This window comes from Nelumbo nucifera, chromosome 5 (assembly GCF_055504915.1).
Source record: "Nelumbo nucifera cultivar China Antique chromosome 5, China Antique-T2T, whole genome shotgun sequence".
Classification (NCBI taxonomy): Eukaryota; Viridiplantae; Streptophyta; class Magnoliopsida; order Proteales; family Nelumbonaceae; genus Nelumbo; species Nelumbo nucifera.
The window spans coordinates 62,889,287-62,906,269 of NC_142653.1; the positions used below are offsets into that span (position 1 = coordinate 62,889,287).

The 16,983-nt window shown below is 39.6% G+C and overlaps 1 protein-coding gene across 1 annotated transcript in view; it reads right to left on the reverse strand.

Moving 5' to 3' along the window:
• Positions 1-4,841: 4,841 nt before the first annotated feature.
• Positions 4,842-16,983, reverse strand: part of LOC104589041 (zinc finger/BTB domain protein) — a 33,122-nt gene continuing 20,980 nt past the window's right edge. Inside the window, exons 2-3 of the mRNA XM_010247221.2 lie at positions 16,865-16,979; positions 4,842-5,140 (exon numbers count right to left, since the gene is read on the reverse strand). Coding sequence (XP_010245523.1) covers positions 5,067-5,140; positions 16,865-16,979 — 189 coding nt within the window. The 3' untranslated portion in view covers positions 4,842-5,066. The remainder of the gene's footprint in view (positions 5,141-16,864; positions 16,980-16,983) is intronic.

The following is a 16,983-nucleotide window of genomic DNA, read 5'->3' on the forward strand; positions in this document are numbered from 1 at the left end:
CTCCTCACTATCCAGGGGTACCTGAGGTGCTTTCTTTGGCACTTTCTTCTTCTTGGAGGCATTGTATATTCGTTGTCTTTTAGTCCGCTTTGGTATAGTTGACGTACGAACGACGGGACGAGGAGCCTTATTCTTACACCGAGGGACGACAATCCATTCGATCTCGTCTTGAGGAGATGTTTCTAAGCCACTAGAGTAGATGGAGATAGTCTTGCCCCCATTCGAAATGATTCCTTCAGGTTGGTGTTGTACCTTCTTCCTGGTAGTCCAAGTCATCAGTCATTAGCTCATAGAGAGTTGGGATGTTGGGATTCTCGAACCTTGGCATGTCAGGATAGGTATAAACCGTGGTCACCTCTTGATCAACAATAAAGCGGATAGGAACTTCCCCCTGTGGGAGGGATACCGTAGGAAAAGATGTCATTGGGGGTCCAGCTACCTTGTCCCCAATCTTCATAATTTTAGGAGAATCCGCTAAGTTGTCATGTGGTGTTGACTTCCTTTTCTCAAGTGCAAAGTTCCTTGAGGTCTAGACGTTCACTATAGCTTGAGTGGATGAAGAACCTATGGAGGATTGCAGTGGTACTGGGTCAAAAGACCCAAAAGTCACCATGGTGACATTAGTAGTAGCAAAATTATCTCCAAGGTCTAACTTGGTCTTTCCTTGTTCTGCGAGATGAAGTATTTTGTCCTTCAGGACAAAACACTTTTCAGTTGGATGACTTATGATCTGATGGTATTGGCAATACTTGGGATCTGTCACACGTCCTTGCTCTTCAGATCGCTTGGGTAGTGAAAGCTTAATCAACTTTGATTGGAGTAGCTGGCTGAGAATTTTTGGAATGGATACTCCTCTTCTAACTCCTTCAAAGTAGGACTAGACTTCTCTTGGCCTTGGTTTGCAAAATATTTCACTTTGATCTCCATCTTCTTCTTCTTGTCGGAGATCTTAACTGGTGTAGTGGCAGTATTCATGACTTCATTTCCTTTGGAGGAGGAGGTCTTAAGGCTCTTCTTGACTTCCTTCTTACCTTCCTTCTTTTCGCGAGAATCACTTAGTTGGGGATTCCCATGCTTGGATAATTGGATCTCCAAGTCATGAGCTCGAGTATCTAACTCTTCGAAGGTGGTAAGCATGTTCCCTTTGAGGCTATAGAGTAGTCCCCAATGCATCCCTTGGATGCATGTGTTTATGGCAGAGGATTGGTTAATTTTTTCCTTGCACTGAAGGGCGAGGTTCCTCCATCGCTCGATGTAGTCGATGATGGACTCATTCTATCTTTGCCTTGTAGTGGAGAGTTCTGGAAGTCCAACAGTTCGTTGTGTACAGTAGAAGCGAGTGAGGAATTCTCTCTCAAGTTGGTCCCATCTATCAATGGAACCTGGCTAGAGGTCGGTGTACCAATCAAACGCTGTAGACTTGAGGGAGCGAACAAACTATTTCACCATTTGGTCATCGTAGGTTCCCACGTTGTTGCAAGTCTCAATGAAGTGGGCTATGTGTTGCTTCGGATTGCCCTTCCCGTCGAATTGTTGGAACTTAGGAGGTTCGTAGCCGATTGACATGCGCATCTTATCAATGTGGCTAGTGTATGGTTTGGCATACACTAAAGAGGTCTGTGGAACTCTTCCATATTGAACCTTTATGGTGTCAGTGATCATGTACTGGAGCCATTGCATTGTCAAAGAAGCAACAAAGACTTGGGTAGTGTCTTGCATCATGTTCTGCACTATGACACGATCATACTCCTCTTGTTGCTACTTCAGTTGCTTTTGGAGGTTAGGAGTCATTGAAGGAGTGAATCCCGGAGGGTGAGAAGGTCCTTGACTGGATTCTGCTTGGCGGTTTTGTATCTCTAGTTTGTTCATTAGGAAGGCAATCTGGAGATCCTTCTCAACATTAGAGCTCTTAAGGTTGTCAATGGCTTCGGCCATCTTTTGGAGTCATTCTTCCATTGTCGCGGCTTCTGTCATCATCACTGGTATAATGCCACTAGAAGCAGAGTAGGAATTGTATGATGGAGAGGAGTATGACTCCGTCCTCAACCCAGTGCTAGATTGATCATCTGGGAGAAAGTATTTCTTTCCTTTCACATCAATGTGTGGAGAGTTGAAGAGGCTTTCCTTTTGCAGAGTAGTCGCCTTGGTGATTTTCCATGTTGGAAGCTCTAGTGGAGATGGTAGCTGCACTTTATTGGATTTCGCCATAGCACGTGTGACAGGACGGTTATAGGAAGAACTAAAAGTGCCTGAGGACTTGTGGAAGGAAGTTGCAGCCTTCTTAGTAGCCATTGGATGATTGTTGCAGTTGTCGACTCAAAAGATGAGAGGAAGAGAGCGTCCCATTGGGCATGCCAGAAATTTGTCGACACAAATTTCGTGTATTTTGATTAGCACAAAATATGGAGACAAATTACAAAAATAAATTTGTAATAAAGAAAACAAACAAGGGAATGAACTCTTTTTGATTTCTACTCGATGACGTGAGCAACCTCTGATTGACGTTCGAATTTGGTGAAGACGAGGGTCGTTGGCGTGTTTCTCGTATTTCTTGAAGTGTTGATGTAGATTTCCTTGATTTTGGTGCTTTGGGAGATTTGATATAGATTTCTTCACTCTAAGCTTCACGCTTGATTGGCTGTGAATGATGCTTCTCTAAGAAGGGCCCTTTTGCGATGGCTTAATCTTCTTTGGAAAGCTTGAATTTAAGTGAGTTGTAGAGAATTAATAAGCTTTCCCCTTTTTTCTTCTCTCTTGATCTTGAAGTTGTTGAAGTTTGTAAGATCTTATAGTTACTTTCAATCCTCAAGTGTTAGTGTGTGAGAGCTTCTTGCAATGTGATTCTCTAAAAAGGAACCCTCTTTCTTCCTAGGCAAGGCTATTTATAGCCAAGGATTTGGACTGCCACCTCAACTCACTTAGCTAACCAATCCTATGTAAGTGAGGTATTGGATTAGCATTAACTCCTATACATGCACCATTATGTAGGAGTTAGTGGTTTTGCCAATGGGACCACCCTATTACAATAGGATATGGGTCAGATTGGACTTAATACACTTAGATCCTTAGGCCACCAAGTCATATTTATGTAGACTTGGGCCTTGGGTCAATGAAGGCCCATATTAATTTAGAGGCTACAATGTAAATTAAACCCATTTATTTGGCTTTGAATATTCACATGTCTACAATATATATATATATATATATATATATATATAAGCATATATATATATATATAAGCATTAAGTAAGCAACCAGGTTTCAATTCCTTCTACCAATATATTGATTTATATAGGAGTGATTTTAAACAGACTTAAATGGAATAATTAATTAACGTGCAAAATAAGATTATAGGCATTAATTAAAGTAATTGAATTTGAATTTCAACATTGGAATGGAAAACACCAATAAGAAGATACGCTAAATGATAATTAGGTGAGATGCATTATGATGGTTTAACACGTTTGGATGAGATAGGTTTGGGAAATTGGGAAGAAAAGTTGAACAAGATTGGGATTAAGGATGCTTAAGTGTAGGGCTGTTCATAAGAATGCCCAACCCGACCAAACCGACCAACCCGGACCGACCCAACCCGAGTCGGCTAGGTTTTCATTAGTACCGGTCGGTTTCGGGTTGTGCAAATATATAAACCGATATAAAACCAACCCGACCCGAACCGAACTAGTCTTCTACTAGTTCGGTAGTTCTTAGTTTGAGTAGTTTCCTACTTAACTATAACTAGTCTTCTACTAGAACTAAAATACCCATTAGGCAATTACAATTAGAATAGGCAATCTATCCTAATTTCTAACTTTCTATAATCTTACACCAAATAGGCAACCCATTAAGTAATTACAATTAGAATTCAATTAGGTGTCATTTGTACAGGAGCAAAACTGAAACCGACCCAACCCGACTCAAACCGACCAGGTCGGTTTGGCCTATCAGTGGGTCGGTTTCGGTTTCCACCTCAGGTAACCCGACCAGGTTGGGTCGGTTGGGAAAACCCTAATAAACCGACCCAACCCGACCCGTGAACACCCCTACTTAAGTGGGTTCAAAAATGGAAAAAGCAATTTTTGTTGATACCCTACCTGTTGCCATCTGTAGACAGGGAGTTCGGCTTAGTCTAACACCCGTTCGAACAGCACAGCCTTGAATTAGAGATATCCCCGCACTCTAATTTATTTCATTAAGAAAAATTGAACAAGATTGGGATTAAGGATGCTTAAGTGGGTTCGAAAATGGAAAAAGCAATTTTGGTTGATACCCTACCTGTTGCCATCTGTAAACAGGGAGTTCGGCTTAGTCTAACACCCGTTCGAACAGCACAACCTTGCATTAGAAATATCCCCGCACTCGTGCTTTATTTCATTGGGAGATATTCCCAATGCAAGCTTGCAAGAGGCTGTTCAAACGGTGTGGCCATGGGCTTGCACTGACCGAAGCCGAACTTGTAAGCAAGACCCTATCAAATTAAAACCCAAAAGATATAGAATTTCCATCCAAAGAAACTCTCCATATTCCAAGGTTCTAAAACAAAGAATTTCCTTTTTTTCATGTTTTGAAACGTTAATAGGTAATGAGACAGGGCCCCTCAGAGTGTACAATTCTTGATATCTGTGTAGTCTCCAATTGCGAATAGGGATTTGCTCCTCAGAGTGTACAACTCACACTGCCCTCACAAGCACATCGAGAACATCTTCCCATGAATAACCACACACAAGTACCAAAGATATTCCCAATGTACAGCCAGAACGTATTGTGAGGTTGGTGTGATGTCTGATGAGCACTGTGTGAAGACTCCAATTCCTACCTTTTATCTTTGGCTGCGCATGACGTAACCATTTCGGATTCACCGGTTCAAGCCAATTAAAATCTTATCGAATGGCAGTTTCTAAGTGAACTGATGTAAGACTTGGAAGGCATACAACTAATATCAATTAAAATGTCAACCTTCTAGTACTTGTTTGTGAGAGAGAGAGAGAGAGAGAGACTATGGTCAAAAGTAATTGTGAGGAACTTCGAGCATGGATTGTTCCTTTTTGGTGGGTACAAAAACAGACTCAACGGACACGGCGTGCTTTCTCTTCTTGTCCTAACCCAAGTGATTTCTGGGCATTTGAGATGCCTTCAGGATCTGAAAAAATAAAACGAGAAATAAGATAAAAAAGAATCTAGTTAGATACAATAGCAGAATCACAGCAGGACTAATTCGAAGGCTTTGTAGATCATTTTGACAAATGTAAATAAAAATCTTTTAAAACAAAATCATCCTATAAACGTTGTTGCATAGACATGGACATGAAAATCAGAATCTGAATCATTCCCAGAGTCTCATTCGGTAAGATGAAAAAATAAGGACTTACAAACACACCTATGGACAAGTATAATCTATTAAAATACTTCATATTTTGTTAAATTTTAACATTATAATCTTATAAAATAAGTTGTTAAAACTTAAAAGCTAATCTTTGTTACTTAATAGCATTTTGCAGGAAAAATGGCATTTGATGCATATATTAACTGATTATTTCTATCAAATAGATGATGAATCCATGGGGTGCCGGTGTGACTCATCCATTTAGGAGAGTATGCAACACTGCCAATAGATCAAATATTAAGTCATCACCAAATTTATTGCCCTCCTGTTTTTTCCTTTTCTTTTGTACCAAATACAGAAGGCTCAGTTTGGAAAGAGTGCAATAACAAATATGTACAGTGCAAATACATTCAAAATAATACAAAAACAAGGTTTTGCTCTCAGTTGCAAATCACACCAGCAATAAAAATGGGATTAAACCAAAAAGAAAAGAAAGAGGAAGAAGAGGTTTAGGAGGGAAAAAGAGAATGGAAGAAAGGGGAAGAGGAAGAGAGCTGATTGTTTTTTCTCAGTCCCTCAATTGAATTATATATGCTAAATATTAAAAATGGAAAAATTACATGATTGACCCTAGTAAGGCCGCTAACTTAAAAAAATAAATAAATAAATAACAAAAAAGCCTCATCAAGAAAGCCCACGACAGCTGAAATGAAACTAATAAGTTTAGAAAAACTAAGGCCCACTCGGCCTAGTCTCTCTAAATTATGTTGCAACCTTGCTCTAGGAACTCCCTTGGTAAAAATATTTGCTATCTGCTCTTAAGGGGGAGAGTGTGAATGAAAACCAGACTCCCTTTTGTACATGGTTTAACATGTCCCTAAATTTCCTAAGCAACACGAAATTTTACTAGAATCGACATATTCCCTAATGAACACTACCAACATTTTATGGAGTACAAGAGTTTCCATGATATATTTCCATTTCCATGGGTAATGACACAATTTTACTGAAATGGACACATTCCCTACTGAACACCACCGGCACTATGTGGAGTACAAAAGATAACTTTATAACATAAGTTGGTGAGAATATTGTAAATATGTGGAGTGGCAATGTTATTATCCTAACTTGATTACCACATTTTTTTTTGATAAATAACTTGATTACCACATTGAGCCAGCTCAAGATTCATTTCAAACATGAAGTTAAATATTAGTTTTTGTGTGTCAATAGATCATTCGGTTCATCTATTAGAACCATTTGCATTTTCTGAGTTTAAATTTTGCTTCAACTCATTCTATCATGTTTTGAGTCTTAAGGTTTACAAAAGCAACTTAAGAATGTATTCTTTTGTCTAAACTTTAGTTGTTTTTTTTTTCACTTTGTTTAATGATTTGGAACTAGATAACAATTTAAAAAGGTGTGCCAATGCTTCCTTTATCATTTCATAAAATAACATTCTATGTTTTGCATATTTTACAATTCTTCCATCATGTGTATATTTTTTCCAATATTTCCATTGGATATTTCTGACATTTCCGACATGTTTCCTATATTTGAGCAACTGACATTTCCACCAACATCAACATTTTAAACCTTGCTTTTCATTCCTGTTTCAGTGCATCCTAGTCCTTCTTCTTCTCCTATAATAGCAATATTCCTTCCCCTCCTCTTGTACATCAGCCTCAGTCATGGCAGCAATAGGGGTGCTCACGGTTCAGTACCGAACCGTGGACCTATTTTTGAAACTGAACCAGGGTACCAGTTTTTGGAAAACCAGTAACCGAAACCGAACCAAAGCTGATCAGTTAACCAGTTGACCGGTTCGGTTCGTCAGTTTTTCAGTTTTTTATATTTACAATATATTATAAACAAATATATAAATATATAATAAAAAACTAGAAATATATATAAAATATTATATTTTAAATAATAAAAATATATTATATATTATAAATATATATTTATATATAATGCATATTTATTAAATTATAATATATAGAAAATATAAAATATATATAATATACATAAATATATGTAAAATATACCTTCGGTTTTTTAAAAATACTGAGCCGAGCAGTTCGATTAACCGGATTTTTGGTTCGGTTTCAATCGGTTTTTCAGTTCAGTTTGGTTTTTCGTTTTCTCTTGCTCACCCCTAGGCACCAATGCTTCATCACCGAAGTAAGAGGGTGGCTCCTAAAGCTAAATGTCCACCACAGTCTGATCATCCGAACTCAAGTAATCTTGACCTTGCATCCCTTGTTCATCCTAAGCCTATTAGTATCTTTGTTATTGAACCTGATGCCTTAAATTCTAACCTTGATCTCCCTATTGCTATTCGTAAAGTAAAAAGGGGATGCACCAACTCTCCCTATTGATTGCACTTTGTTCATAAGGATAACTAATGACCCTATGACTTTGTTGATAAGTATATGTTGATGATATTGTTGTCATTGGGGATGACACCTCAGTTATTTCTCAGCTAAAGTCCTTCCTTGCCTCTGAATTTGAGATTAATCACACTTGATGACCTAGATATTTTCTTGGAATTGAAGTTGTAAAGTCAAAGGAGGGGATTTCACAAAGAAAATATGTTCTTGACTTGCTCCAAGAAGTTGGGAAATTGGAGTGCAAGCCAACTAAGACCCCAATTGACCCCAATCATAAATTGAGCGTTGTTGATGGAGATGTTCTTCCAGGCAGAGGGATTTATCAAAGACTGATTAGTCACCTTCTTTACTTGTGCTTGATTAGGCCTGACATATCCTATGTCGTTGGTGTGGTGAGTCAATATATGCACGAGCCCAGAACTTCCCACATGCAAGCTATTAACCATATTCTTGCTTATTTGAAGGGATGTCCTACTAATGGAATATTATACTCCAAAAATGGACATTTAAAGATCAAAGCTTATATAGATGCATATTATGTAGAATTTGTTGATGGCAAAAGATCTACATCTATCCATTGTGCTTAGTGGAAGGTAATGCGATATCATTGAAAAGCAAAAATCAATTAATTGCTTGTTTTAGTGCAGAGGCAGGATACAATGCAATGGCTCATGGAGTATCTAAATTGCTATGATTGAAGACCTTACTAACAAAGATGAGTATTCATGCCGATGTCCCAATGAGACTCTATTGTAACAACCAAATAACTATAAAGATTACCCATAATCCTATTTAGCATGATCATACAAAACACATTGAAGTGGTCAAACACTTTATCAGAGAGAAGATAACAATGAAGAAATATGCGACCCTTTGTGAGATGGGAAGACCAACTTGCTAATTGTCTTACCAAGGGAGTTCCCAAGTCAAAGTTCGATAGTAATCTAGGCAAGCTGGGCATGAGATATCTATGCTCAACTTAGGGAGAGTGTTGAGAATATTTATGTGCATGGGCATTACTGTCATTTTTCAACTTAACACTAAGACAAGTTTTGAGGGTGTGAACAATAACTCACACTCCTTTTTGACTCACAACTTTTGTCTCCCCTCTTCTTCTCCTCTTCGTCCGTTCTCTCACAATCTAATCTTGCAACTTGAAAAAAGGAATCTGTTAGCTATGTATTCTGGTCCAATTGGGGTAGGAGATTCCTTGAGGGCTGAGATACTAGCAACTCTTAAAGGGGTACAAAGGGTCAAGGACATGCATATTAATAAATTGATCATAGAAGGAGACTCTGAAATTATGGTGAGCTGGCTAAAAGAGGACAACTCTAGGCTTTGGAATTACAACAATGAAAAGAGGAAATTTAAGTGGCTGACTAAGGACATTGAAATTCAATGTACATGGGTAAAGAGAAGTGCAAATTCATTGGCAGATGGTCTAGCTAGACAGGGGGTGAACAGAAACTCTATTTTTTGGGCTGTGTTGTAATTGCTTTACATTTTGGGTGTACATTAGATGTATTCGGGAGTTAAGAATGTTTAGCTCCTTTGCTATATAATTTTTCAATCCTTTAATGAAATTCACTGTTATTGATAAAAAAAGGAAGATTGATCAAGACCATGATTTCTTCTTACAAAACCTAAAACAACTTCATGGCATAACAGAATATTATCAAGAATGGACCTTCCTCCAATGAATGCAGATTGGTTTCACTAGTGCATCAACCACTTTTATCACCCTATTAGCTATAACCTTAGTGATAAGCTTGAAAATCAAGTTGCATAATGCAATAGATCTAAGTCAGAGAACTCAGAAGCACCCTCTTTCCAAAGAATTGAAGCTAAAAAAAGTGGAGTTCACTTCCGACGGTAACTTACCTGAACTAAAATAGCACCCTCTTTCAGGCCCAGGGAACTTGTCCAGCTTGTTCTCAAAAGTTGGAGCCCTGATTTCTCCATCATTTGGAATTGCAGCTAGCATCCCCCTGTCCTTGTCTTCCAAGACCCTTTGAGAATTGCAAGTCTTGTAAAGGCTCCACCTTCCCTAGCTGAGAAAGATGCTGGCATCAAACAGAGCTCCATAGAAATCCATGTCCACAGCCTTTATTCCTTGTGGATCAGAAATCAGCTCCCCATCCCTTGTTCTAACTGAAGGGATACGATTAAAATTTCTTCTAGCCATCACAGAGCGATGGGAAAGGCAGTATTTGAGTTATCCAACTCCAACCAACAAACTCTGGACTTCTGTTTCTGTAAAGATTCCTTGTCTTCCTTTTTTTTTTTTTGTAAGAAGAGGTGAAGAAGTTATTCCTCATCTTGAAGCCTCTGAACCAATGTGGTATAATCTTGCCCTTCCTTCTGAATTAATTCTTCACTGAAAGGTTCCCTTCTGACAGCACTTTATTATGTAGAAATTTAGCATATGAAGACATTTGTACCCTTTGTATGAATCGTTATATACCCCATAAAGGCATTTTTTATGGCAGAAGCATAGCCTGTGAGAATAAATGGTCTAGTGAGTGGAACCTGAAAATCTGTTATAAGTTATTGGATTAAACTTCTAGGGTTCCCTTTCCACCTTTGGAAAGAATTGATTTTTGAGAGATTTATTCAAACTATTGGGGGCATCCTTGAAGAAGTTAAACTGAGACTTGCATGCATTTTGTGCCCGAATCATGGGGTGAAACCTAAAAATCTGCCTCGTACTGTTGAAGTTTTCTCAGATGGTGTGGAGTCTCATCTGGTTAGCCTCCGAAGTTGAAACGACACTGTGGGAAGGCAGTGCAGAGGTTGAAGACGATGGGGACGTGGCAGTTCTGTACACATGTGGAAGGGCGGGAGAGGAGGGAGCAAGAGAGCGTTTGGATTTCTCTCTTGAGGAAGTTGAATAGATATCGCTTGGGCCTCAAGAAGGTGGCTTTCCTATTAAAGAAACTAATTCAAACCATTTTGAAAAAAAAAAAAAAGAAATCTACGGCGGGCAAACTTTCATATGCTGTGGTGGCAAAGAGTGGCCCCATTCGATGTTAGACAAGATTCAAAGACACTTGGAGAAGCCCTTCCTGAACCAGCCACGGTTTTTAAGGGGTCCAAACGGAGTCAGACCAAAATCCAAACCGGCTCACCTGCTTAAGTAGTCATGCGCGTTAGGTCCAGCAAGTGACAGGAAACCATAATTCCTGTCTATTTTCTTCCCAAGCTTACCCAGCAGGCTGATCATTGAGCTCTGGGAGGCGAAGAGAGTGCCAAAGCGTTCAAGTGGGCCCGGTGGCCTGAGGTGTTTGAGAACTGTGCCTCTGGTTTGCCTATTGACCGGATGAATCCAAGATATTGCAGAGGCAGTACGAAAGAGAAGGAAGAGGAAGATGAAGGATGGGTTGCCTGTAGCATTGAGGAGAATGACAATAAAGACTCAGCTGAAGCTTCAAGCATAGGGAGTATCGGGTCAGAGGAAGGTTTTGATGAGATCAAAGGGCAGACCTTGGACCTGGATCCACCTTTTACAAGTGAAATGGGAGAGATCAGGGAAGTTACATCTTTACAATTTGCTACTAAAACAATAGGTGTGACCAATGAGCTTCACAGTAAGGCAGTAGGGGTACACACTCAAAATCCAGAATGGGAATCTGTTCCAAAACCATTAACATCGCAGGGGGTCTGTATTCTGTAAGGACATAGCTAATGATCACCAAAAGACACTTCAAGATTCAGCTCATAAGGGACAATTCACAGGTCAAGGAAGTACTCACAGGGAAGACCAACCGATTGCCTGTAGCACTGAGGAGAATGACGATAAAGACTCAGCTGAAGCTTCAAGCATAGAGAGTATCGGGTCAGAGGAAGGTTTTGATGAGATCAAAGGGCAGACCTTGAACCTGGATCTGCCTTTTACAAGTGAAATGGGAGAGATCAGGGAAGTTACATCTTTACAATCGGCTACTAAAACAATAGGTGTGACCAATGAGCTTCACGGTAAGGCGATAGGGGTACACACTCAAAATCCAGAATGAGAATCTGTTCCAAAATCATTAACATCGCCGGGGGTCTGTATTCTGTAAGGACATAGCTAATGATCACCAAAAGACGCTTCAAGATTCAGCTCATAAGGGACAATCCACAGGTTAAGGAAGTACTCACAGGGAAGACCAAGCGATAGGTGTGCCTTCCAGAGAGCTCCAATCCGAGTTGGATGGTGACCCCGAGTCCTCAAACAGGGGAAGAACCTTGAGCCTTTGTTCCCTTGTTCAGAGCCCTCCCTGAATCAGATCATAAGTACCTGTGTCAATTTAGTTTTGGATACTAACGTCTGCTCTGTGTTCAATGCTGTCTTTCCAGGTTCTGTCCCAGCCCCAGAGCCAGAAGCCCAGTCAGGAAAAGTTGATGCGGAAGCCATTGGTGGAAAGAGGCAAAGAGAAAATGCAGGAGGGGTATCTAAGGAGGAGCTTATAAAGTTGAAGAGAACTTGAGATTTTATTGAGATTGTGTGGGTAATCTCAAAGAAAAAGAACCACAAGAAAAAGTTAAGGGTTGAAGGTGAAGAAGAGAAAGGTCCCTCTACAGATGAGGGTGCAGCAGGAAATAGCAGTGAGGATTCAATTGCAGAAATTGTAGAAAAACAAGGATGCAAGTTGAAGGACCCCAGCAAGCTAAAAATGTATTTACAAAGAAAGAAAGAGGAAATCGAGGTGAGGAAGAGGAAGCTTGAGAGATTGAAGTTGGATGTAGAGAGTGATAAAGCTTTCAGGGTAAAATGGGGATAGAAAAAAGGGGGGCAAATAACTGATCAAAAAAAGGGGGGAGGAGGCAAATAGATTGATTCTAGGGTAAGAGGGGCAAGGCAACAAAGTAAAAATGAAAATATCTAGCTGGAATGTAAGAGGGTTGGGGAGTGCAAGGAAAAGAGTTTTAATAAAAGATCTGTTCAGGAGGCAAAATCCGGATGTGGTATTAGTACAGGAAACTAAAAGAACAAAATTTGACAATAAATGGGCACGGAGTGTTTGGAAGGCTAGAGGAATTAGGGCCATGTCACCATCTTGGAGGTCCTTTGGGGGTTTAGTGACATTGTGGAACAGTGAAGTTTTAGTAGGCCTGGAAGAGCTGGTTGGCAAGTTTTCAGTGTCTATAAAGTTTAAATGTGTGAGGGATGGGTTCAAATGGGTATTGACAAATTTATATGGTCCAACTGATTATAGAGAAAGAAAAGAACTTTGGAAAGAGTTAGAGGATATCAAAGGTCTATGGAAGGGGCATTGCATTGGAGGAGATTTTAATGCAATAAGATTTATAAAAGAATCCAACAACCCAAGGCAAAGGTTGACAACTAGCATGAGGAAGTTTAACCAATTTGTGGATTTCTTCGAATTGAAAGGGATCCCACTTTTACATAGCAGGTTCACTTGGTCTGATCTTCAACCAACCCTAGGTGTTCCAAGCTTGATAGATTTCTATTCACTTCAGATTGGGAAGAACATTGAGGCAATTTGATTTCTAGGGCCCTTCCAAGAGTTACCCCATTTTGATTTGTAAAGAGGAGTTCTAGAATGTTGGACCTTCCCCATTCAGATTTGAGAATATGTGGTTACTTCAACTGAGGAGATTAAAGGAATGGTGGGAGGAATATGAGCCTAGGGTAATGTGGGAGGGAATGAAATTCCATAAGAAGCCTCAATACCTGAAAAATAAATTAAAAGATTAGAATGCTTTGGAGTTTGGGAGACTGGAAGAAAGAAAACAGGAGGTGTCTGATCAAATTGAAGAGATTGACTTGAAAGAGGAAAGGGGTGAAGTTGAGGAAGGAGACAAGGAGGAAAGGTGGAGATTAAGGAAATAATAAGAAGACATTTTAGTGGAGGAGAAGATAAGTTGGAGGCATAAATTGATATGCAAGTGGTTAAATGACGGGGATACGAATACTAAATTTCTTCATGCACTGGCAATTGGGCGTAGAAGGAAAAATTTTGTTTCCAAATTGGAGGTGTGAGGTTTCAAATCTATACACAACAAGACGATATAACCGGGGCCTTTGTGGATCATTTCAAATCTATATTTAGAAGGTTGTTGAATGACAGAATATGGCTAGAAGGTTTGGAGTGGCCAACATTAGAAGATGAGCTTAGTAGGTGGTTGGAAAGAGAATTTGTATAAAATCATTGCTAAGGTCTTATACTCTTATCTCTCAGGATTAGGCATGTTCTTCCCACCATTATTACTTCCAAGCAAGGGGCCTTTGTGCAGGGAAGGAAAATTGTGGATCAAATTCTGATTGCCAATGAATGTGTGGAGGATTTAAGGAGATCAAGGAGTGGTTTGTAAGCTTGATTTAGAAAAAGCATTTGATATGGTGGACTGGTCTTTCTTGAGGGAGGTGATGGGATGTTAGAGGACATGTAAGTATTCAAGCCTTAAGGGGTATTAGACAAGGAAACCCTCTTTCTCCTTTCCTGTTCACCCTGGTAGCAGATGTGTTGGGGAGATTGACATCAAAAGCAGACTCAATGAACTTAATAAGAGGATGGAAAATTGGTGGGGAAGGGGTACCAATTACTCACTTACAGTTTGCTAATGATACAGTCTGCTTTTGTGATGGTGAAGATTTGGATTGGATTAGGAATCTCAAAACTGTGGTGCAACTTTTTGAGTAGATGTCAAATTTAAAGGTTAAGTTTGAAAAACGTTGCATTGCTGGAGTCAATACGGAGGAGAGGAAAATGGTTGTGTGCTGATATTTTGGGGGGTGTGGAATCCAGTTAGCCTTTGAAATACCTATGTCTCCCTCTAGGTGATAACCCTAGGAAAGCAAATTTTTGGACCCCTGTGGTAGAGAAATTTGAAAAGAGACTTGCCTCTACGAAACAAAATTATTTATCCATGGGAGGAAGGGTCACCTTAATTAGGTTCACTCTAGCAAACTTACATGTGTATTTTTTGTCCGTTTTTAAAATCCCTAGTGGGATAGGAAGGAAGTTGGAGAACCTAATGAGGGACTTTCTGTGGGAACCAGGAGAGGAAAAAAAGAATTATAAGGTTAGGTTGGAAGTGGTGTGTAGGAGCAAGAAGCTCGGAGGTTTGGGGATTGGGAATGCACAGAAATGGAACTCAGCTTTGCTAGGCAAATGGCTTTGGAGATTTCCTCATGAAAAAGAAAAGCTGTGGGAAAAGGTAGTGGTAAGCATCCATGGGTTAGTGGCAAATGGCTGGGACACTGGAATTAGAGCATCCACATGGAAATCTATCCAAGCCATTCTTCCTTTGTTCTTGCCTTGGATTAGGTATGATTTGCATTGTAGGAGTTGTATTAACTTTTGGCAACCAGTGTGGGTGGGGAATTCTCCTATGAGAGCAATTAGGGATTCTGAATTAGTAGTAGTACTTTGTCTCTTATGGGTGTTCTGGATGGGGTGTTCTTGGATACCTCCCAAGCTAATAAAAGAATTTGGACTCCCAGTCCTCATGGCTTGTTTACTTGCTCATCCTTCTTCAATTCCCTAGCCCAACCGGCATTTAGTGGGGCTCTATCTTTTCCTGTTAAAGAGGTGTGTAGTAAACCTATTCCACCAAGGATTGGATGTTTTTGCGAGGAAGCATACCTGGAAAGAATCAACACCTTTGTCTTGCTTCAAAGAAAAAGACCAAAGAGTTGGTTGTTTCCCTATTGGTGCTTTCTTTGTAAGGTTGATGGTGAGAGTTGCTATCACTTATTGATCTCTTACTCTTTTGTTAAAGGTTAAAGGAATGGTTTTCTTCTTTGTTTGATTGCATGTGGGCCCCGCCACCAGGTGTGAAAAGTTTGTTTGCTCTACCCTTCCTTAGATTGCCAAAGAAAAGGGGAAGAATAATGTGGCAGTTTGTAAGGGCTGTTATTATATGGACCATTTGGGAAGAAAGAAATTTCAGATTATTCTCAAGGAAGGAGAGGAACAAGGAAACTATTCAGGAAGTGATTTGTTTTAGGGTAATACATTGGCTTAAATCTATGGATCTCTTCAACAATGTATCAATAGATGATCTGTCAAGAAATTGGAAAGAAGTTGCTTTTTCAAAAGCCCAGGAGGTATCAATCCCAGTTTGGTCCCCCCCCCCCTCCCCCTCCAAGTGGCTTTCACAAATTGAACTTTGACGGGAGAAGTATTGGCAACCCAAGGCCTTCAGGCATTGGAGGTGTGTTAAGGGATGAGAAAGGGATAATAATCGCCCTATTCTCAGGCCCAATTTAAGTTGGCGATTCTCTTAGAGCTGAGATTTTGGCAGCACTAGAAGGTGTGCAGAGAGTTAAGGACCTAAATATAAGGAAGCTGATCATCGAAGGAGACTCCAAACTGGTGGTTGAATGGCTGAAAGGAGACAACAATGGTTTGTGGGTGTACAGTAATGAAAAGAAAACTCTTTGTTGATGGGTTAGCAAAACAAGGGGTTAATAGGGCTTCTTTGTTTTGGGCTCAACTTTAACTTTTCTGCTCTGTGTTTTCTTCATTGGGGGAGATAAGACAGGTTATCTCCTCCTTTTGCATGCTTTTTCTAATTAATTTAATATTTTGTTATTAATCAAAAAAACAGAAAACCATAGGATACCACTAAAAATCGACTATATGCACCAAAAATGCGGCATAATAACAAAAACCATAAACTGAGGCTACTAGGAGGGTACCCATATATCTTAGATGATCAATTCAAGTGGAGAGAATTTGGAAGAATTTGGAAAGGACAGTTCCTGGGTCCTGGCATTTGACAAGTTGACGGGGACCACAAAATGACAATTCATTTGTAGAGGTTGACAGAGAGGTTGGTCTTAACTACAGGGAAAACTAGCTATTTTCTTTGGGATTAGAGAAACAATGAAGCACTGCAGAGCTAGCATTAGATGAATCGCTAGATCATTGAATGTAATTGCTGATGATCTTACCAAATCAGGGATATAGAGGACTTTTTCATTTAGCAATAACTCCTCTGTTTTTCTTAATGGGAAATGGGGTTCCAACCTGTTATACAATTAAAGAATGACCACATGATCAACAGTCTCACTGTTAAAATCACCACAATAGGATACCAATATAACAAAGGGAACTCTCCATGGAACTGAAAATTGAAACTTCTATAACAATAATAATAACAACAACAACAATAATAATAAAGAACAACAACTTACCAAAGAACTGGGTAAAAATACGAGTGAAAAAGCTCAAGTTACGGGAAACATTGTAAGCTAATGCAGGAGGAAGAGGTTTCACAATGGTGTCAATGCTGAACACCCTTTGAAGAAACTGC